The sequence below is a fragment of the Diabrotica virgifera genome, chromosome 7 (assembly GCF_917563875.1).
Source record: "Diabrotica virgifera virgifera chromosome 7, PGI_DIABVI_V3a".
Classification (NCBI taxonomy): Eukaryota; Metazoa; Arthropoda; class Insecta; order Coleoptera; family Chrysomelidae; genus Diabrotica; species Diabrotica virgifera.
In genome coordinates, this window is record NC_065449.1 from 26,332,568 (window position 1) to 26,355,660 (window position 23,093).

General features: G+C 33.6%; 1 protein-coding gene across 1 annotated transcript in view; it reads right to left on the reverse strand.

The window, feature by feature from the left end:
• The window catches only part of LOC114328695 (uncharacterized), a 100,969-nt gene that overhangs the window by 28,679 nt on the left and 49,197 nt on the right, over positions 1-23,093 (reverse strand). The window contains 4 exon segments of the mRNA XM_050656105.1: positions 8,275-8,734; positions 13,829-14,198; positions 14,287-14,634; positions 21,887-21,892. Of these exon segments, the coding sequence (XP_050512062.1) occupies positions 8,275-8,734; positions 13,829-14,198; positions 14,287-14,634; positions 21,887-21,892 (1,184 nt within the window).

Sequence of the window (23,093 nt, forward strand, 5' to 3'; positions counted from 1 at the left end):
CGGATTACGAAAACTTCCCATGAATTTTGTTGGACAGAACTTCCAATTGATTTTTTTATACTTTCATTAAACTCTCATACAAAAATCAGACTGCTCTTTATCGCCAATATAATGCCGGTAATTTGACATGTTCTACGTGTCCGACTGGTTAAAATGCCCAGCATTTTTGTCGGACAAATATTTTTGAAGCAAATCTGCAACTAAAGGTTAAACTGAGGGAAAAATAAAATTGGTGATAAATCATGTCTGGCAGAAATGGAAAATATGACGGATAAAATCTCGGTATTAAGGAACAAAAGTAAACTTAGAAACATAACAGGACAAGGAGTATATATAGAGTTTGACATGACAAAAATGGAAAGAGAGATACAGGCTATAATTAGGAAAATAGCGAAGGAGGAAAAAGATAAGGGTAATACAGCAAAAATAGGGTATATGAAGCTAAATATTAATGGAGAAGATATGAAATGGGATAAGGATAATGGTAAACTGACAGAAAGCACACAGAACAGCCAGAGAGGACTCCCAAAAAACTAAAAAGGAATGCAGAAACGACTCCAATAAGTATAACGACTAAAGCAACGGGCAAGTACATGAGATTGGAAAATGATAATACGAAGTATAAACAAGATAACGAGGCAAAACAAAACCATAAGTCAGAAAAGACAAGAGATCAAAAGTCTGACTCAGTAGAGAATGATGAAAAAGGTAAAGAAATGGGTAAAGAAAAAAGAAGAGTGGAAAAAAGGAAAAAAGAGAAAATGAGAATGGCAACATGGAATGTACGCGGCACCTATGAGGAAGGAGCCATGAAGGAATTAGTAAAAGAAGTAGGGAGATATAAATTGGATATTGTAGCGGTACAAGAAACAAAACAATTGAGGTCAGAAATATCGGAATTAGAAAATGTGGTTTTTTTCAAAAGTGGAGGAGCAGATAGGATATTGGGAACAGGTTTTATTATAAGAAAAGGTCTAAAAGAAAAGGTTTTAATCCCATATCGGAGAGGATGTGTTATATACGACTAAAAGGGAAAAAAAGAAATATAAGCATTTTAAATGTACACGCCCCTACCGAAGAAAAAGATGAAGAGATAAAAGACATATATTATGAAAAAATGGAAATGGAATATGAAAGGATACCGAAACATGACGTCAAAATTATAATGGGAGATGTAAATGCAAAAGTGGGGAAAGAGGCAATCTACAGAAATACAGTAGGAAAGCATAGCAAACACGACGAGTCAAATGACAACGGACAGAGACTGATCAGTTTTTGACAGCCTAACAAGACTCGACCTAATAAGAGATATAAAAGACCTGGGTATCCCAATAAACCTGTAAGATATAGACAGTTTTGAATGTCGGATTACGAAAACTTCCCATGAATTTTGTTGGACAGAACTTCCAATTGATTTTTTTATACTTTCATTAAACTCTCATACAAAAATCAGACTGCTCTTTATCGCCAATATAATGCCGGTAATTTGACATGTTCTACGTGTCCGACTGGTTAAAATGCCCAACATTTTTGTCGGACAAATATTTTTTCATATATAATATAACGTTGGCTATTGAATAAACTTAAAAACAGCCTGCTATTTTTCATAATCATAAACTTGTCCGGATGACAGGTTTATCATGTTCCATAATTAAAGATTCCCCTGTTCCAGTGTTCCCATACATCAAAGTTTGTCCGACTAAACACCGTTACGCTATGAACAAATTTTCAGCTTGCTATTAATAATTCTTTATTTGGTACGCGGGATCCAGGAATAGTAGCAATATTGGGGACTATGTGATTGGCCCACACAAGGCCTTGTGAATTGGGTGTCCCCGAAAATAGTGCGTTCCTTTAAAGTATGGATATATTACACAATTTAGAACAAAAAAGTCCTATAACATTTTTTTTTAAGTTAACCGTTTCCACAAAAAAATTACATTGTTCTCCATACAATTGTGACTTACGAAATTTAACATAATGGAACCCCATGCACAACCCCATGTTTATTTACTCTGTTTGGGTGGTTGTTGACATCTGAAATATGGGTTACCTTGTTTACCTACTTTGAACATAATTGTTGCTTTAATAATGGTTCATTTGCTATTATCTGAATTAATTGAGGTTTTGGATTAAGGCTCGAAATTCTACTTTTTAGAAAATTATTACTTATACTTAAGGGCATAAGCACAAAATATCGCCTATAATGCATTTTAAATGCATTCATTTTCTCGAATCCTGAGAAAACTAAGAAATATTTTTGAAAAATTTAAACGCAGAATGAAATATTACGTTATTACCGGGGGCCGAAGGTTCCTGAAAACTATAATGTTTATTTTAACAAGTTACAGGGGTAAAAAAGAGAAAATTTAGTGTGATTTTTAATTTCAAATATCTCATTAAAAAACTTTTTGTTTATTCTAAGGGACTTTCGGCCCTCGGTAATAATGCAATCTTTCATTCTGCGTCTAAAGTTTTCAAAAATACTTATTAGTTTTCTCAAGATTCTAAAAAAATGAATGCATTTAAATAGCATTAGACCAAAATTCTGCGCCTACTTCCTTCAGTAACTATGGTTTAATTCCCAAAATGCAATTAATGCAACCAAGAAAAATTATTTGTAATGTTTTTCTGAAATGTAGTGGAATATGGAATAATTTTAAACGAATTAATAAAATGTTAATTATTTACAATAAGAAACACTTTATCTTTTAACTATGTCAACTACATTGTGTTATGTATTTATTAAGCTCTAAAAGTGTTTAAGGGCTTTAACGAATTACATAGTTTACAGTGGAAATTAAATACAACAGACAACCTTTAATAATAATTCTAAATTAGTTTTTTACAGTGTTTTCGGACTATCAGTGATTTGCTTACTTGTGAACTAATATTAAATTAGATATAGTTTATACTTACTTGACAATATTCTTTATAATAGATGTTCAAAGTGAGCTCCACCTGCGCGAACACATGCATCGATACGACGAATCCAGTTGTTAGTAATGCCATAGTTATCTAAATGATGTCGAATGGTTTCTGCAGCATCAAAAATTCGTTCCTGTAATTCAGCTTCTGATTGGATTTCATCTCGGTTATCATAAACCAACGATTTCAGATGTCCCCAAAAATAAAAATCCATTACATTGAATTCGGGACTTCGGGGAGGCCAAAGAATGGGTCCATTCCTACCAATCCAACGACGAGGATACGTGGTATCCAGAAGATTTTTTACAACTCTGGTAAAATGTGCTGGGGCTCCGTCATGAAGAAACAACATTTCACGGCGTGTTTGCAATGGCAGGTCTTCAAGCAGTACCGGCAAAACATTTTGCAAAACATTATGATAGAGCTGTAGATGAACTCCATTTAGAGTTCTGGGTAATTCATGTGGTCCTATCAAGCGATTGTTGATTATTACTGCCCATAAATTTATGCTGAATTTTCGTTGAAAATTTTTCCTATGTATTAAATTAGGATGTTCGTCACTCCATATGAGGCAATTATGAAAATTATACACATTTCTCGTGAAACATGCCTCATCCGCGCATAACACTTTAGATGGAAATTCAGGTTCTCTGACGAGTTTATCTTTAAACCACCTACAAAATGTTAATCGTCGAGGAAGATCACCTTGGTGTAAATCTTGTACCCTCTGATAGTGATATGGATGTAGAAGTTGTTCCCGAAATGTTCTATAAACAACGTTTTTCGATATCAACCATTTTAGCCACTTCTCGTGTGCTTACATTTGGATTATTCTCCACAGCATCTAAAATGTCGTCTTCTACATTCAATCTATAGTTATTTCTTGTTCTTCCGCTATTGTTTTTTCGGTAGAACAGAACCCGTTTCTAATAATCTTTGAGAAACATTCACAAAAGTTCGAGGATTAGGAGCTCGCCTTTCGGGATACCGATGCACATTGCACATACATTTGGACAGCTACCAACATATTATGATGATATTCTGGGACAGTAAACATTTTCACGGTTACACTAAACACTAAACACAATCACGTTCACACTAAACACAAAAAATGTTCCAATCTATCTCGTAACGATGAAAACAGTACTTACCCTTTACAAAGTAACTGATATAATTTGATTACCTACCGATTCCCCGTTGTTTTGATAATCACTCGTTCCTCGAGAAAGACTGGTTCTTTTGGTACAGAATAAAACTAATAAGTTAAGCGAAATATCCGGATGTTGGTATAATATCAAACGAAACAAATTCTTCCTTTTGTTTGATGTTGAGGCGACCACGACAGGTTGTAATGTAAACCCTAGGGGTATTCCGATATGGACAAGGGTTTCATTGATATTTACATTTTATTACTTTACAGATACAACAGTTATAAACAGGAATCCACTATTTTGTCTAATTGTGACCATGTACCTTTAACTTTTTGTATTGCAGAGTTGCCATATTTCAATTTGCATGCCAAAATGTATTTTCGTTTTTTGGCCAAACGGGTGAATTTAGATAAAAATGTTATAAGACTTTTTTGCTCTACATGGTGCCTTCTACCTACGCCTTTAAGTAACGCACTATTTTCGGGGACACCCTGTATATCTGGATTTTATGAATAATCATTTGCCGTTACTACTGCATAATGTCCCACTTAATATTCGATAAACAATGAAGATTATAGTTCATCACACTACTCTTACTCAGAAATTACCAAAATAATAAATTTTATACGAGGTGTATAGGCAGAGGAGGACCAACTGTTTGGCCACCGCGATCACCGGAATTTATTTGTCAAAAATAAATTTTTTCATGTGGTGCTATTGTCTGTCCCAACTTGACTTTACAGTACACGAACATACGGCAATACAATCCTTACGGGAGTTTTTAGCGCGGCGATGCCGATTTTCTTCAAAATAATTTTCAATCGGACATTACCAAGGTCCTAAAAATGTAGGTCCATAAAAATGTTAAATTAAAACTAACCCGTTACAGTCAAGTAAAACAATATTTTTCATTGTTTTTTTTTTGTGAGTGATAGTCATTTTCGAAAAGTAATCAGCAATTTTATAATCGATATGCGTAATAACTTTTTTTGGTTAAGAATGTTAGAATACTCAACATTAAAAGTGGATGTTGTTCTATGGTTGTTAATTTATGTATTGACAGTATACACAGTTCTGAAGTAATGTCAAGAAAAATATCAAATAAATTGTCAGTCAAGTTTAAATGTTTTATACAAAATTATTTTTATTTTGTTCAGATAAAGGTATTTTTCGAAAAAAAAAATGTTTTAGAACCCCTCACAGCCACAATATGGCAATAATATTAATTCCTAAGTTATTAATAGTTATCCTATAGAAAAAAGTATGTGTGCTTAAAACCTGTTTCTTATAAAATTTGGCATCACTGTTGGTCATAAGAACCTGTACTGTAAAGTCAAGGTGGAACGCACAATAGATAAAAAACCTTGTATACCAGAAGCCTTTACAAGATCAGATATGAAAAATAGAATAAGCATAGCTTTTGACCATTAGAAGTTGAGGGTTTATTTGCTTAAATAAAAAATACACAGAAAACTAACATATTAAAAGCGTGTTTTGCTTTCGGCTTATAAAGGCTTATATTTTCTGTTTCTACGTATTCTAGCGAGTTCCGGTTAGTAGAGTGCAACATCACCTAATTCTTTTTTTTGTTTATATCAAATAATATCATCAGCGAAACGCAGACATTTTAATACTTTGTCGTCTGTTTGATCAAAAACCAGCCAGAGTGGAAAATAGCAAATCCTTTTACTTCGGTCGTATCTGAAAGTTTATTCAACACAAATTTATGCCCTCATAAAGTATATAGTGAAACGTTATTTCAACTGTTGCACAGACGCGTTTTACACTTTATAGATTTCTCTATGAAGGAGGGTTGTAAATGCGCTATAAATTTTATATGGGATACACCAATCTTCACTTATAGTTATGAGGATTTTTATGAGTAATCTAATGTATTTTGATGTCATAATGAAGATTATCTTTAAATGAAGTTCTTACTATTTAATATTTAACAGTTAAAGTTTAAATAATATATATAAATGGCATGTAACAAGTTTAATATCACCATAAATGGCCATTTTTATTTCGAAATCACCATGAAACAAATACTCTGTGAATAAGGAAGTAATAAATAAATAAGTATTCTTCTTCTTCTTCTTCTTCTTCTTCTCCTTCTTCCTACTTTATAAATAGGCTCAATGCCTATTTTCGGCTCAATGACCATCTTTTCCTCGGTCGTCCCCATGATCTTCAATTTGACGATTTGTCTCTTGCTATTCGTACTATTCTATTTTCTGTCATTCTTTCTATGTGTTGATTCCATTCTATCTTTCTTTTTTTGGTCCACATGTTTATTTCTTCTATTCCACATCTCGCTCGTATTTCCTCACTTCTTATTCTGTCTCTTAGAGTTTGGTTTGTTATTTTTCGTAAGACTTTCATTTCTGATGTTTCCAGCAGTCTTTGTGTTTTAGCTGTATCTGCTCTTGTTTCCGCTGTGTACGTCATTATCGGTCTTATTGTCGATTTATATATCCTGGTTTTCGTTTCTCCAGATTGTGTTGTTAAGACATCCTGCTGCTCTGTTCGCCATGTTCACTTGTTTTTGTACTTCTTCTTCCACTTTTCTGTAGCTTGACAGTTTTATTCCCAAGTATTCCGTTTCCATCACTTGTTATATTATTTTGTTATTTACGACCAATTTACATCGTCTAGATTCCGCTGATATTACTATCGATTTAGTTTTCTCTGTTGAGATCACCATGTTGTATATAAGAACCGTATCTTCGAATTCTTTAATTAATCTTTGTAGATCATCTTCATTTTCGGCTGTTATTATGGCGTCGTCGGCGTAGCAGATTATCTTTATTTTTTTTCTCCCATTCTATATCCTCTTCTTTTTTAACTTTCTTTATAATTTCATCCATTATCATATTAAATATTAATGGGCTCAACGAATCTCCTTGTCTAATGCCAGTTTCATAATTGATAGGTTGCGATAGTTTTCCCTTACATCTTACCATAGCTATGTTATCTTGATTTAAATTCTCAATGGTTTTTATTAAATCCAGTGATATTTCGTTTTCATAAAATAAATGTATCGCGTCCCGAATTCTCACTCTATCAAACGCTTTATTCATATCTATCAGGCATATATATGCTGGTTTGTTGTATTCCAGGGACTTTTCTTTAATTTGTCTTATTACAAAAACTGCATCCGTGCATGATTTTCCTGTCCGAAATCCTTGCTGTTTCTCTTGCAGAGTTATGCGTTTCGTTTATTTTTGTCGCTATAATTCTTGTTGCCAATTTGAGTGTTGTATTTAAAAGATCTATTGCTCGATAATTATTTGGGTCTTTCTTATCTCCTTTCTTGAAGAACATCAGCATGATCGCTCTCCTCCACTCATCTGGTATTCTGTTCGTGGTGAATATTTTATGAATAAGAAGTTGCAATTGCATCCAATCAACTTTAACTGTTCACAGGTATGTTGATAACCTGTAGCGAGGCTCTGGAGAGGTGCAACAGGAGAAAAATTAATTTTATTGCATGATAATGGACCTCTACATACCATTAAAGTGACTACAGGTATCGTTGAAGCAGAAGGTATCCCTTGTTTGGAGTAGCCTGCTTGCTCACCCGAGCTTAATCCTATAGAGTATTAGTGGGATATGCTTAAAACAAAAATTAGAGCTCGCCGGGATAATCCACAAACACCGCACGGTTAGTACAAGCTACTCTTGAAGAATGGAGCAACCTACCATAACAAAATGTTGATAATTTGATTAGGAGCGTGCCCACGCAATCTGAAGCTTGCATAAGGACTAGAGGTGATAACACTGACTACCACAAAACGCAAAAAAAAAATAAATAAAAACAATTTAAACATCATTCGTTTTACATTGAAATTTTGTATGCTATTGACTTTGAAACAACTACTTTCAATTTGTTTGTTAAATACTTTATTGTTTTATTTAATTGTTATGTATTTGTTATTAAATTGCTTTAAAATAAATATTGTTTGACTTCGTGTGTTCGTTTTTTTAAATTCGCACGAAATAGTGAAAATATCAGATGATTCCATATAACTTTGGGTGTGTATAAGTAAACCATATTATGCTCTGGTTTTCGAATAAAGTTTAATCAAAATCACAAATATTTGTATACACGATCTACGTCGTAGATATAAAATACAGAGCAGTGGAACAAGATATCAAGAACTACAGGGTTACGCTAAGAGAAAATAACACTTACCTGATCTTTGGCTTTTAGTAGATCCATAGCTTTTGACAGTCACTGGTCTACACGGTCCAATCCCATTACCATACAAAACCCTTCCATGTAAATTGTTCAGACCACCATTTAACAACGCAAACTGGTCATAATCCTTCCCCTCCAGACCCCTCCCTAATATCGGTACCGAATTCTGCGTACCAAACTTATTTTTCACTTTTAATTTCTCGTAATACTTTTCTGGGGGATTAAGTATATATTCCAAACTTTTGGTACTCTTCGTGTTGGAGCTTTTCTTGCATAACTTCTTATGTCTGTGATGGTCTGATTCCTGCGTAAATGTAAATCCTCGTTGGTGTAGCGTGTCCATTATTGAAGGAGTACTTCCTACGTTGGGACAGTAGCATTTGTTGCTTTCTGCGCAGGAGTCAGTGTCACATTCGCAGAACACTATCGAGGAATCTATGTTACATTTGCACGTCTCTTCTTTTCTGCACATTAAATTACTGCACCTAGAAGAACGTAATATATTAAGGATATTAAAAATAATGTATATAATAAAGAAAAACAAAAATAATTTTGGTCTAAATAAAATGGCCGCTGTTTGATGCCACTATAATTAATTAAATTGGCATACAAAATACCACAGACCAACGATGAAAAAACTTTTTTTACGTAAAACACCTTATTCTTATGTTTTTAAGGTGTCAAATTCAAATATTATACTTATTAAGCGGTATCACCAACACTTTTCTTCAAATTTACACTTAAATTCAGGGCCGCAGCTACCATGTGTGCAAAGTGTGCATCGTACACAGGCGGCCGATTATAGTGGCGGCCAAAAGCAGGCCACTGATGATAATACTTTTTTAAAACGAAAATAAATTCAAAAAATTAAATAGTACTTATTCAGATATTTCTATAAACTCTAATACTCCAAACAATCTAAACAAAAATGCCAGAAAATGTTATTTATTATATCAACTGCCCTTTTGCATCTGTAGTCATAAACTAGTTCCGAAAATGCTTTTTAATTCAAAGTGGCTGGCGGATTTCGGACTTTATTACGTGGATATTTTTATCTACGTGGTCCACTAACAATTTTCTTCAAATTTACACTTAAATAATTCATTAAATTTTGGAAGACTTTAAAAGCTGATATGGTTCAAATGGAATTGTAAAATACTTGAACTGGATGTAGAAGAGTTTGCAAATACTGCCGAAACACATTTACTATCTATTCACAACTGGTGTTATGTTTATTGTCAACCTAAGCTTACTTTCTGGTTTCCATTACACATGGGCAGTGAAATGCCTAATCGGGGTTGTAAGAATCCTCTTGAGATTTTTTTTTCTATTTGTGGTGAGTAGATAGCGGAATATATGCAACACAACATAACCAAAATATGCGCATCTATATATGCATTACTTTTACTACAAATGTGCAGGTATTTTTTCTAAATTTGTCTAAATATGCAAATGCATATTAAAAATATTCAAAAATAAAACAATATATTAAATATAAACATTTATGTTTAAAAAATTCAACCTACATTTATGTTTAATACATATTTATTTTTCACATAAAAACAAATGAAATGACACACAAAAACTGATATTATAATTAAATTAAGAATCTAAATTATAGTATGAATTTATAATCGAATATTTTTCAAAATTTTCAACTAGCAACTTTTGCCTTCTATCACTAAAAACGTGTTTGGACACAGAAAAAGTTCGTTCTATATCTACTGATGTTATAGGACAATATTTTAATTTAGGCAGTAAACTAATTTGCCAAGTCGTAAGATCTTCAGAAAAGTTGCCTTCAAAAATACGTACAACTTTCCTCAAACAATCGAAGCCCTCATTTTTTTTTAAAACATTTTTTAATTTGTTTCTAATTGTAATCCCTGTATTTCCGGGAATTTTTTGACAATGAGCAGCCCTTTTGTGGGACATGATGCTTTTGTTTGTCAGTTCCTCATTTAAAAAATGAAATGTGAAAATGAATGTAACTTACGATTTTGGAACAGGCCTTGCAAAATACTTTGTCTCCAGCTTTAACTCGGGAAAACACTTTATCCAAGCACTTTTTTAAATGGTAGACATATGTAAATTTAATATATACCAATCACTTCAAAAACACTAAATACGATACAACGTTTACTTTAAACAAATGTTGGCCGGAAACTGACAAAATAAATATTAGACCCTTAAAAGCAGGTAGGTACCTACGACTTGTTACGCTAATAAAATAATATTTTTCTGGGAACACCCATAATTGTTAAATTCAGGTAGTAATGTAAAAGTCCAGATAGATAATAATGAGCGATAGATAGATAAATAACGAGCTCGTTCATATCGAAGTTATAAAATTCCAACTAAGAGAGGAAAATTTTAAACTTTTATATAATTTATTTTTAAAATATGCAAAATAAATCGTGTTTAGCTTAAATATGCAATGTTGTGTTTGTTGTCTGAAAATATGCAATATATGCATCTATATGCATTTTGCATATATTCCGCTCTCTAGTGGTGAGTTTATTATTAAAACCAAAACACCAAAGAAACATTATAGATTTTGTGAAGAAGGTTTATTTTTGGCCATTCAACCAAAAGGGTACGATGTAGATTTGCTGGTCCTAGAACCTCCAAATGATCTGAATTCTGTTCAAACTGAAACGTTTTCTGATGTGCAGTCAGAGCTAGATGAGTAAGATGATGAAGAGTTCCAGTGGACTACAGAAAATATAGAGCCTAAACTATTTAAACAGATCGAGTTTAACAACTTATACTAAAGTCACAATACAGATGCACTAGAAATAAACAAACCAAGACACGTTGAATGTTACGAGGGGCACTCCCGAATCATAATTTACAATATATAAACTTTGTAAATCATGATTTGGGATTTACAATGTAAATTATGATTTGGGAGTGCTCCTCGTAACTATCAAGGTGTCGTGGTTTGTTTATTTCTAGTGCATCTTTATTGCGATTTTAGTAGGTATAGTTAAGGATCTTGTCTTAACAAAAGAAAAAGCTCAATTGCTTGGTTATACACTACTAAAAAAATACTTAATAGCAGTTGAATCCAGTAGATATGTTGTCCTTTTATCAGCCCAGACACAAGTACAAGTGTATAGGAAGAGGGTGCAGAAGCTGTTGAACAAGAAAGTGATTTAGTGTACCATTCAGACATTCCAGGTCTGGTAAATGAATTCGGCGTTGAATATAAAAAAAGAAGACTAGTGACTTTATTGATTCGTTCAAAGCTAGTTTAAAACCTGTTTTATTACACAATGGTAACACTTATGCATCTACATCTGTACATATCTGTACATATGAAAGGGAGCTATAAAAACCTAGAAATAGTGTTGAATACAATAATTGGCTATTCTGCTCATGGTTGGGCGATATGTGGCGATTTAAAAGTAACATGCACCCTTCTTGATCAGCAAGGTAGTTTTGCCAAATTTCCATGTTTCTTTTGTAAATATGGCAGTCTAGCTAAGAATCGACATTGGTGCAGAACGAACTGGCCTGTGAGGACCAGTCTTTAAAGCCAGACGACATGAAGAGATTCTTCTCAAAAACCCTGTAGATCCTAAAAACATTCTCCTACCACCTCTACATATAAAGTTAGGCCTCATAAAAATAGTTTGTAAAGGCATCGTCTATAGATGGACCTTGCTTCAAGTATCTCTGCCAAAAGTTCCCGAACCTTTTAGAAGCTAAACTTAAAGAAGGCGTCTTTGTAGTAGGAGCCGACATTTGAAAAATGATGTTCTCCGGTAACTTTGAAACCACAATTACCATAAATGAGAAAGAAGCATGGTTATCATTCAAGTAAATTCATAAGAAATGCAAAAGACTCAGACTATGGTAATATTGTAGCTAACATGTTAAAAAAGTTTAAACAATTGGAATGTTTGATGAGTCTGAAAATTTACTTTTCGAACAGTCATCTTGATTACTTCCCGGAAAATATGGAAGACGTTAGTGAGGAACAGGGTGAATTGATGAAAAACTCTACCAGGGCCACAGGAACACCAACAATATGGAGGACTAGTGTTAGTCAGTTCACCGAGAAGCTCTACAAGCGACTCATCGCAAAACAAGCTACATAAGAAGCTTCAAAGAAAAAGAAAAAAGGAAGTATAAATCAATTTGACTTTGTTTGATTATACAAACCAAACTTGGTGTCAGCACAAAAAAAAAACAATAAAAATATCAGCTATAATGCCGGTCACTTACATAGTCCTGTCGCCAGGGGGGGTACAACGGCCTCGTTAATTCAGATGGACTTACCCAAGTTTTTTTTATGTATTTTGACCCGTAGAACCCGAATTTTTTGGGTAACAGTTGATCCGGATGTCGATAAGATTGTTATAGACCAAGAACTTGAGGAATCAAATAACAGCGATTTTTGGCAAAACAAAACAATATTTTGTATTTTTTGGGTCATTTTAAGCAAAAAATATTTCTACAAGTTTTTTAGTAGGATGCACAGTTTTCGAGATAAACGCGGTTGAACTTTCAAAAAATCGAAAAACTGCAATTTTTAAACCCGAATAACTTTTGATTAAAAAATAAAATAGCAATTCTGCTTAGCGCCTTTGAAAGTTCAAGTCAAATTATGTCGGTTTTGATTATTTGCATTGCTAAAAATGTATTGTGTTATTGTTAAACAAAGCTACAAACAACTAGTGCGTGAGTGATGTTTCTATGATTTCTCATTTAAAATCGAACGAGTAGGTAGAATAGGTACTAGTGCAATCAAGACTATTTCTACGTTACATGCGTTAAAACGCATGTAAAAGCACGGGAAACCCTACGTGTTTATAGCTTTGTTAAACAATAAAAAAATAAATTTTTACCAATGCAAATAATCAAAACCGATATAATTTGACTTAAACTTTCAAATGCGGTAAGCAGACTTGCTATTTTATTTTTTAATCAAAAGTTATTCGGGTTCAAAAATTGCAATTTTTCGATTTTTTTTAAGTTCAACCGCGTTTATCTCGAAAACTGTGCATCCTACGAAAAAACTTATAGAAATATTTTTTACTTAAAATGGCCCAAAAAATACAAAATATTGTTTTGTTTTGCCAAAAATCGCTGTTATTTGATTCCTCAAGTTCTTGGTCTATAACAATCTTATCGACATCCGGATCAACTGTTACCCAAAAAATTCGTGTTCTACGGGTCAAAATACATAAAAAAAACTTGAGTAAGTCCATCTGAATTAACGAGGCCGTTGTACCCCCCCTGGCGACAGGACTAACAGTACTGCGGTGTCGTTGAACAATATCGTCGATTATATCAATTTCTGCAGTACTGCAGCAGACAGGCCAGTCTGTCTGCGGTCAAATTGTACGATTTTGTTAGATACACGGTCACACATGATCAACATTTTTGCCAATTGGTCGAATTCGACAAAATTGAACGACACTGCAGTACCGTAAGTGGCTGGCTTTAAATTCAAAACAGTTTTGAACCAAAATTTTGTTTGTTGGCCTGTGTAATAGGTTACTTAATTCAAAATAATGTAAGCACAAAGGAAAATAACTTACTTTAATTTTCTTGATGTATTCTTCTGACCCAAACTACAGTAACATTTATCAGCTGATACACAAGTACAAGTGTCAGAGTCATACGAACATTCCGAGCATGATACGTATCCAGAAGAAGAATTTCTATTTTGATTTTGAAGCAGAGTAAACCCCTGGGACCTTGCTCGGCTCTTCTTTAAGGAGAAAAATTCACTCTCTTCGCTAGTACTGGCTCTGTCTCTTCTAGATTTTTTCCTGTAGCCTTGTTTCTTGTTCGGGTTTAGTTCTTCTTTTGGACGAAACTGTCTCGTGTCGTAGGAAGAGGTAGAAATTGAACTCTCTGGAAGCTTTGAATCTATTTGTGGTGGAACATCTGCGGATTCTTTGAGACTAGAACTACTCTGAAATTAAAGAAATAGTGATGTTAGTAGTGATATTTTTTATGTCTTGTACTATACTATTTACCTGTTTAATTTTCTTCTTAATAGTTATCTTCAAATTTTTTTGAAAAATATGTTTCAGTCTCCGAAATTTTCCTCCAATGCTTATCCTGTGCTTCTGCTGCGGTGCTCTCCTCAGCAACTTTTTCTTCTGCCTTCTCATAATTGACTTAGACCGTTGATATAATTCATCTTTCGTGAGCGTTACTGATAATTTGAGAAGAAATTCTTTATAAATGGGTTTGAGATCATTGAACGACATGCCTTCGGGGTCAATGATGACGCTCAGGATGTCGTCTAAGGAATGGAGGCCTTCTTGCAGTGATAGCTCGTTAAATATTTCTTTGAAGCCAAGTGGGGATCCTCCGCTTCCTTGGTCATTGCTTCTGGAACAAGAAATAATGCTAAGAAACTTATAAAAAGATATGACTTTGAAAATGCAACAATTGTGTAAACTCTAAATCGCTTCTTAGAACTGAATAAAACGGTATGAAATATGTAAATCGGTAGGCTAAGTATTAGACAGAAAACATGTTCAATACGCTCAACATAATGCTGAATAGTAGAAGAAAGTCTGGAAGTGTTTCTAATAGCAGGGAACCACAACAACTAATTCTTTGAAGAACCCTTTCCTTTACATATTATCAAACCACAACCAAACAGGCAGTACCCACATATGTACTATGCAAGCATAGACAAACAGCCACTACCCAAGTTTACAATTAAAAATTGACAGTTGTACATTTACCTGTACGTGGAATTTATATACTTACTTACTCCGTGGAGCTACAACCCTTGGTCTGTTTTAGCTGACTTGACAACATACCTCCATTGAGTAACCTCTGTCTTTTGAGCATTCCCCATCCAGTTCTCCAAGTCTTAAGGTCTCCTGCTATATTATCCCACTACTGGTATTGAGGTCGTCCTCGTGGTCTTCTTTCAGTTGGGACTTGTTCTCATAACACCCTTACTATTCTTTCGTCAGAATGTCTTCTGAGGTGTCTTGCGCATTTGAGTCTTCTGCACTTTTTTATTTTGTTTGGGTTTTTTATATAGTTCCTCGAGCTCTTTGTTAGTTATTATCCTGTATTGTCCTGCTGCTCCATCAAGCACAGTCCCAAAGATCCTAAGATTTTTATTTCTCAAACACGTATTCGTTTTTCGTTTGGCTTTGTTATTGTCCACGTTTCGCTATTATACATCCCTGCAGGTAGTGTGATTGCTTTATATAGTTGTACCTTTTTACATGTTAGTTGTTTCGATCTTATAAGGTTTTGAAGGGCACAAAGAAATCTGTTGTCGGTTGTATCCTACTGTTTGTTTATTGTGATCCGTTATTATCTTCAGTTAGATATTGTTGTTCGAACATAAAGTTAAAGTCATCGATAGTAGCGCTCTGTTTCGATTATTGCGGCCTATTTACATTTATTTAGTTTTGTTTTCTTTGATTAGGAGCCCTATCTTCTCTGTTTTCTTCTCGAACCTGACGAAAGTCTCCTTCATCCTTGATTCAGTGTTTCCCATTAGACTATATCGTCAGCAAATGCCAACAGTAAGTTTGGTCTTTTTCGATGGAATACTGTAGTCGGTTTTTCGATTCTTTTACTTCTGAGTATGTGTTCCAGAGCTAAGTTGCAAAGTTGTGGTTAAAATGTATGTGTATGGTTAAAATGGGCCTAGCGTTTGTCAAAATTTTATGTGTATACACTTATATGTTTGATGTATTTCTGCTAGATTTGTCGTTTACCAGTTGTCAGAAGTATTACTGACACGTTTTTAGGATGTCCTTGTCATCAGTAATAAGCTGTCATTTTGAAGGAAGTTTTCTGTTTTTGCGGGTAGCCGGCCTTGGTCTCTAAAACTTCTTTAAAGAATTAGCTCACTTATCCCGCAGGACTTCGGTATTTCATATTGTTGTTGGCATATTCTTCTGGATTGTTAACTACGCTATTCTTGATTTAACTTCGTTTTTACCAGAAAATGATCCGTGTCTTCATCCGCCCCACTTAGGCTTCTATTCCGTTGGGGGGGGGGTTGACGGAATTAATTAAAAATAATAAAAATAAGTGTAACGACGAACAGTAATATATTTATTTATTTTGGGTGAACAAGCGGTGTGTTTGCTTATATCTCGAAAGAAGGTTGATTGTTAGCGAGCCGAGGGTTTGACTGCATCGTTTGCATGATGTGTAGAGACTGGCCCCGGACCACCACTTATTATGTCAACTGGTTTTGCGGTTTTGAGATAATGACCAGAAAGGGCGATAAATTCTGCATCTGCCTTTTAAAGGCTGTATTTCAAGAAATTGACATAACGAGTGTGGCACTCTGGGGACATCGCAATCTATTAGTGTTTTCTTGAAAGAAACATTAATCTTACGCAATCTGTTTAGGGATAACATTTCGTTTCTCGAAATCAACGGCATATGGTTTGTATATCACCTGTGGATTTTAAGTGACCAATGCCGTTTCGTTTTGAGAAAAGTTATCAAAAATTAAGAAAATAAAATTAGCAAAAATAGTAATTAAAGCGTACCGCTATACTTCTATTCCTCCTGGCATATACCAGAGAATAATCGATCTGATTTCTTGTGATACCATGGTTGGAAACCCTCATTTCCAACGATGGAGACATCATGGAGATTATGGTTACCTATTGTTGGTCTGTATGCTACCTCCTTCCCAGTCTTTGCATTGAAATCTCCCAAGATAATATGCAGGTCTTGTTGGGGAGATTATTTCTCAGTTACTCTAGTTTAGGTAGCAGAGAAGTTGTCTTTGACTTGCTTTTCCATTTTCCGGTGTAAGTTCACGGGCAACAATTAGGAAACAGTTATGCAGTTGTTTTTTTAATCTGTTATAATATATCATTTTGTTAACGGGTTTGAAGGTTACAGTTGACCCCACAAGACTCAATTACTATCAAGAACTGAGTATGTGTCATGAAAAATTTTACCGTTAATATCTCTACAACTTATTTTTGCCTTAAATTCTTCACGGCTACTATTTTGGGACTTCTATTCTGCGTTCCGCACTCACTTTGCAGTGTGGGCAGCATATCCCAATATAAAACTTATGGAACCTTGCAGTTCAGTGTTGCCGGTTTTAAGCAGACGAACTTAAAGTCCGTCTAAATAGAATATTCCAGAAGTCCAAAACATCTTGATTTGAAAATTTGTGTGTTTTATTATTTTTAAATAATTCATAGATAGGTACTATGAAAGATATTTATACGATATTAAAGATATAACATTTGAATATTAATTATAATTAGCCTGTGATTAATAGTATATTTCTATATTTAATAGTTATTTATGATATACCTAACTGTTAAAAGTACAATTTTAAGGCACGCATGTGAAAGTTTGCAGAATGAGCGAAGCGAATAGTAATGAGCGAAGCGAATTCTGCAATTCACATGAGTGCCTTAAAAATGTACTTTTTAACACGTGTACTTTGTACGCAGGTAAGAAGTTATACTTCCATTATATGATTTCAACGAAATAAATATACTTTCAACAGGTTATTTGTGTTTAAAGATTAAACTAATTTTTACTTACTACTTTCCAAAATTTTTTATTAAAACAATATTAAAAATAAAAAAAAAGTTAGATAACACACGGATTCGAACCAGGGACCTCTCGATCTCTGGTCGAACGCGCTACCACCGAGCTAAACTCCCTTTGCTTTGACAGCTTACAAGATTTCTCATACATACTGACAAATTTAATAGACCAAGTGAGGTATAAAAATACTTTAAAATTTATTTAATATAAATATTAATATCTCTTGGTAACACTGTTCTCTATAAGAGTCTGTACTGAAAGGTGACCGTGGAACGCAGAGTAGTTTTTTGTTTTATTTTTATCAAAGGGCCTAGCCGGGTAAGCTGATGAAAAGTGCCCCCAACTTGATTCGAATTCCATATAGGTCGCCGTTTAGCATATATAGTGAAATTCACTTTCTGAAACTTTGAGCCCCCTAGGTGGTCATGTGACCCACCTAGAGCGTAATTAAAGTTTTTATGTTTTTATTTTTTATCTCAGCTGCATCGAGAACAAGCGAAAAATTTTAAATAGAAAAATTGTAAGCTTTAAAATGATCTGCCCGAAAAAAATTTTATTTTTAATTTTTGGCGGGAAATTTAAATTTTAGAACGATTTTAAAATTTTAAATGAGTTTAAAAAAATAACTAAGACATTCGTTTTTACAAAAAAAATATATAACGTGTATTTTTGCATATTGTTTCACTCTGAATTTTTTCAAATTTTTAAAATTGGTGAAACGCATCTTTAAAAATAAAAAACCGCATTTTTTCGTTTTTTTTTCGTTTTTTGATATAATTTTATACATGTTTTTCAAAAAAGGTAACACCGTCACTAGAATAGGTAAAACACTGAAAAATAATTGGGGTTTGCTTAATAATAATTTTTTGTAACGCCATCCATTTTCAAGATACAGGGCGTTGAAGAGAACAAAATTTTACACATTTTTTACGATTTTGCCGAAACTACTGGCAACATTGTAATAAAACTTGGCCAGTTTTAAGAGGTAGTTATTGTGCATGTTTTGACATACGATTAAGGATTTTATATTCATCATTGGCGCGCATAGGGGTAATGGTCTGAACTTTTCAAAGAAAAAAAGATAGTACGCCACTGACATATTTCAAGTTAACAATTATTTTTGAATTTCCCGTTTAATTTGCGATTAAAAAACTATCTTCTTATTTTTTCATACGACGTGCCGTTTTGCTGCAAAAAATAAAATATCTTAAGTATTCGAATTAGTTATTATAATGGATGTACGTAGTGCGCCACTGACATATTTCAAATTAACAATAATTTTTGAATTTCCCGTTTAATTTGCGATTAAAAAACTATCTTCTCATTTTTTCATACGACGCGCTGTTTTGCTGCAAAAAATAAAATATCTTAAGTATTCGAATTAGTTTTTATAATGGATGTACGTAGTACGCCACTGACATATTTCAAATTAACAATCATTTTTGAATTTTACGTTTAATTTGCGATTAAAAAACTATCTTCTCATTTTTTCATACGACGCGCCGTTTTGCTGCAAAAAATAAAATATCTTAAGTATTCGAATTAGTTTTTATAATGGATGTACGAGCAATATGTAGAAACTACTAGAAGTTCGATTACTTTGTAAGGGTAAGATGTTTTATTTTTTGAATAAAAATGGCTCGTCGTATAAAAAAATAGGAAGATAGATTTTTTGTCACAAATTGAACGAGGCATTCAAAAACGATTGTTAATTTGAAATATGTCAGTGGCGTACTATCTTTTTTCTTTAAAAAGTTCAGACCATTACCCCTATGCGCCCCAATGATAAATATAAAATTCTTAATTGTATGTCAAAAAATGCACAACAACTACCTCTTAAAACTCGCCAAATTGTATTACAATGCTGCCAGTAATTTCGGCAAAATCGTAAAAAATGTGTAAAATTTTGTTTTCTTCAACGCCTTGTATCTTGAAAATGGATGACATTACAAAAAATTTTTATTAAGCAAACCCCAATTAATTTTCAGGTTTTTACCAATTCTAGTAACGGTGTTACCTTTTTTGAAAAAGATGTATAAAATTGTATCAAAAAACGAAAAAAAACCGAAAAAATGCGGTTTTTTTTAAAGGTACGTTTCACCATGTTTAAAAATTTGAAAAAATTCAGGGTGAAACATTATGCAAAAATACACGTTATATATTTTTTTCGTGAAAACGAATGTCTTAGTTATTTTTTTATACTCATTTAAAATTTTAAAATCGTTCTAAAATTTAAATTTCCCGCCAAAAATTAAAAAAAATTTTTTTTCGGACAGAACTTTTTAAACCTTACAACTTTTTTATTTAAAGTTTTTCGCTAGTTCTCGATGCGGTTGAGATAAAAAATAAAAACATAAAAACCCTCATTAGGCTCTAGCTGGGTCACATGACCACTTAGGGGGCTAAAAATTTCAGAAAGTGGGTTTCACTATATATGCTAATCGGCGACCTATATGAAATTCGAATCGAGTTGGGGGCACTTTTCATCATCTTATCCGGCTAGGCCCTTTTTTAAACTTTATCTTTGATGTTATTATTTTTCATTAGATCCGGTTTTGAATATGTGGCAATGTTTGAACTTCTTGGCAAATTATAATAATTTTAAGTACAGCAGGGAACTTGCCTGCTTCTTCTACTCTTCTTCTTTGTCCGGGCTGGAGACCAATGGTACTGTTGCTGGTTATAGTATTCCATATAACCGACGATACTAGAGGCGGATTTGAAATATTTTTAAATAGAGCTTTTAAACAACAGTCGTGAAACTTGTTGAACTCCCCTCGTAAGCCAACAAAGATAGATTCAAATTGTTCTATACGCGTTTTCCGTTTACGTCTTTTAGCATTTAATGCGGATTTATTTTCGTAAATAAAGAAAAATCCAACAAAACTCCAAAACGTGATGTCGATTCATCTATAAACCACCGTTGTTTGTGAACATCTGCCGAACCAATCAATGCCAGACATAAAGCAAAATGGCCGTTATTTTATCAATACAAGTCTGTAAATTAACGACATTAGTTAGATATCTGGCTAATTATTGCTTTAACAAGAAACGCCTTAATGAACTGACTGACTGACTCACTAATTACTGCCTTCCTTCACAGAAGAAAAACTATCGAAGCGTAAACGAGTTGTTAACTAATGAATTTACTTCAATAGATACAAAGACCTGGGCAATTATTGTAATGGGATTATTTATTAAAATATTTGCTATGATTTCTGTGTGTGGTTGAAGAAAAGTACTAAAACCTTTGCAATTTTTGCATTACAGACATTTTATCAAAGATTTCTGAATTAAAATTAATCTTTTCAAATAGCCTCCAATCATTTATAAATGCATAAGACCTTTTTCGTACTTCCGGGCCTAAAGTGACAACTTCACTCCCTTGTGACAGGTACTAAAGTGTCACATTTAATCCCTCCGGGATTAAATATTGACGAAACTCCCGGAACGATTAAATCACAAACAAACGAATTTAAGGGATATTTTATTGAAAAATATAATTAATTAGAATGGTAATTAACGTTAATATTCAAATTAATATTGTGACAGTTCGTCATATTGACCAGTCTTTCCTGGGTTAATGCAGCAGGTAACTGACGAGTAACAGATAGGTCCTTTTCATATTGAACTGGTGTTTGTTTCGAAGATCCTGCGGAAACAGGAAGCGAGAATGAGGACTGTGGCATAACTATAGTGGACGAATCGGCGACTTGACCAAATATTTTATCTGAAATTTTTTGTTTATTTTTAATAGACGATTCAATATATCCCTCGGCCACGTTGGAGGATTTCCATCCTCCATGTCTCTTCAGCACGTCTATTGTTGCTCCCGAATCAGCTAACAAAGACGCAGATGTGCGTCTAAAACAATGTCCCGTATAAGACGTCGCATTTTCTAATTTCAAGAAAGCTGCTATTTGCCGTGGAATTGTACCAAACATGTTTTTTCCTACTACTCGCGTAGTACATTCTTTGTTGATGTATTGAACAAAAAATTTTGAATGAGTTGTCCCTGTCTTTCGCAATGCCACATATTTCCGAAATATCGCCACAAAACTGATGGCACTGTTTTCTGAATTTTTGATCACAAAATTTCGGTCAATTTTATTTTTGGTGTTTCTAATCGCAATTAGGAAGGAATCGCCCAAATCTCTCACATCGTCGATTTCTAAATCAACCAACTCTTTTCCACGACAAGCTCCCGCAACGCCCAAAATAAGTGCAACCTACAAAAAAATTGATTTCTTAAAATTTCTGAATATAAACAAATTTCCAAATTTACCTTAAGCATTAAATATTTATCATCCGGAGCCTCCCGTAAGAACTGATCTACCTGCTCAGACGTGAGAATTCTTGACTTCTTTGGCTTAAATCCCTCATTTCTTCTCTTCAAAAAAGCTAATAATTTTGGAAATTTACTTATATCAATATCTTCTCTAATGTTAATAACCGATTTCAGCATTGAGTAATGTGCCCAGAGAGTTGAGGCACAAACCGCTTTTGATTTATCATCGAAGTAGACTAACAGCGCATTTTCAGTAGGTTGTCTCACATTTTTTAAGCGGCACCACTTTTTAAAAGCATCGTACTGCTGCTCGTATAGTTTTCTAGATTTCGGTGGTAACAATTCTTCACCTACTTCGGCTGCTCTTTTATCAATATCAGATACACCTTCTTCACTCATGATACCAATAATTATCAATAACAATGTTTCTTTACAATGACACTAGTAATGACAATGTTTCTAAATTATAACTGTCACAACGCAATGTTACTATGGTAACTTATTTTAAAGACAGTTTATTAAATGAGTTGAAGAGAGAAAAAACTGATTGAAATTATTGAAATAATTAATAAAATCATACCGGAAGTACGAAAAGTATCGTATATACCTTGCGACTGAAGTACATTTAATCCTTCAGGTAAATTATGGCCCTCCCTGCGGTCGGGCCATAAACTTTACCTTCAGGATTAAATGTACTACTTCAGTCCCGCGGTATATAATGTACTATTTTCATAGATGCATTTTTCAACATTTACTGAGATGAAGCGAATGTTTTATATCACTATATACATACAGTGTGAAAGGCATTTAGGGAATAAAATTATTTCTGTCCTTGTTTCAAAAAAACTTATAAAAAACTCTAAGACCCGTCGATTTTTATATATAAATGGGCACTTAAACATAAATGTAAATGTACAGGGTGATTAATGCAAGTCTAGCAAAGTCAATGATCTTTATATAGTTTTAATGAATCACCCTGTATATTTTT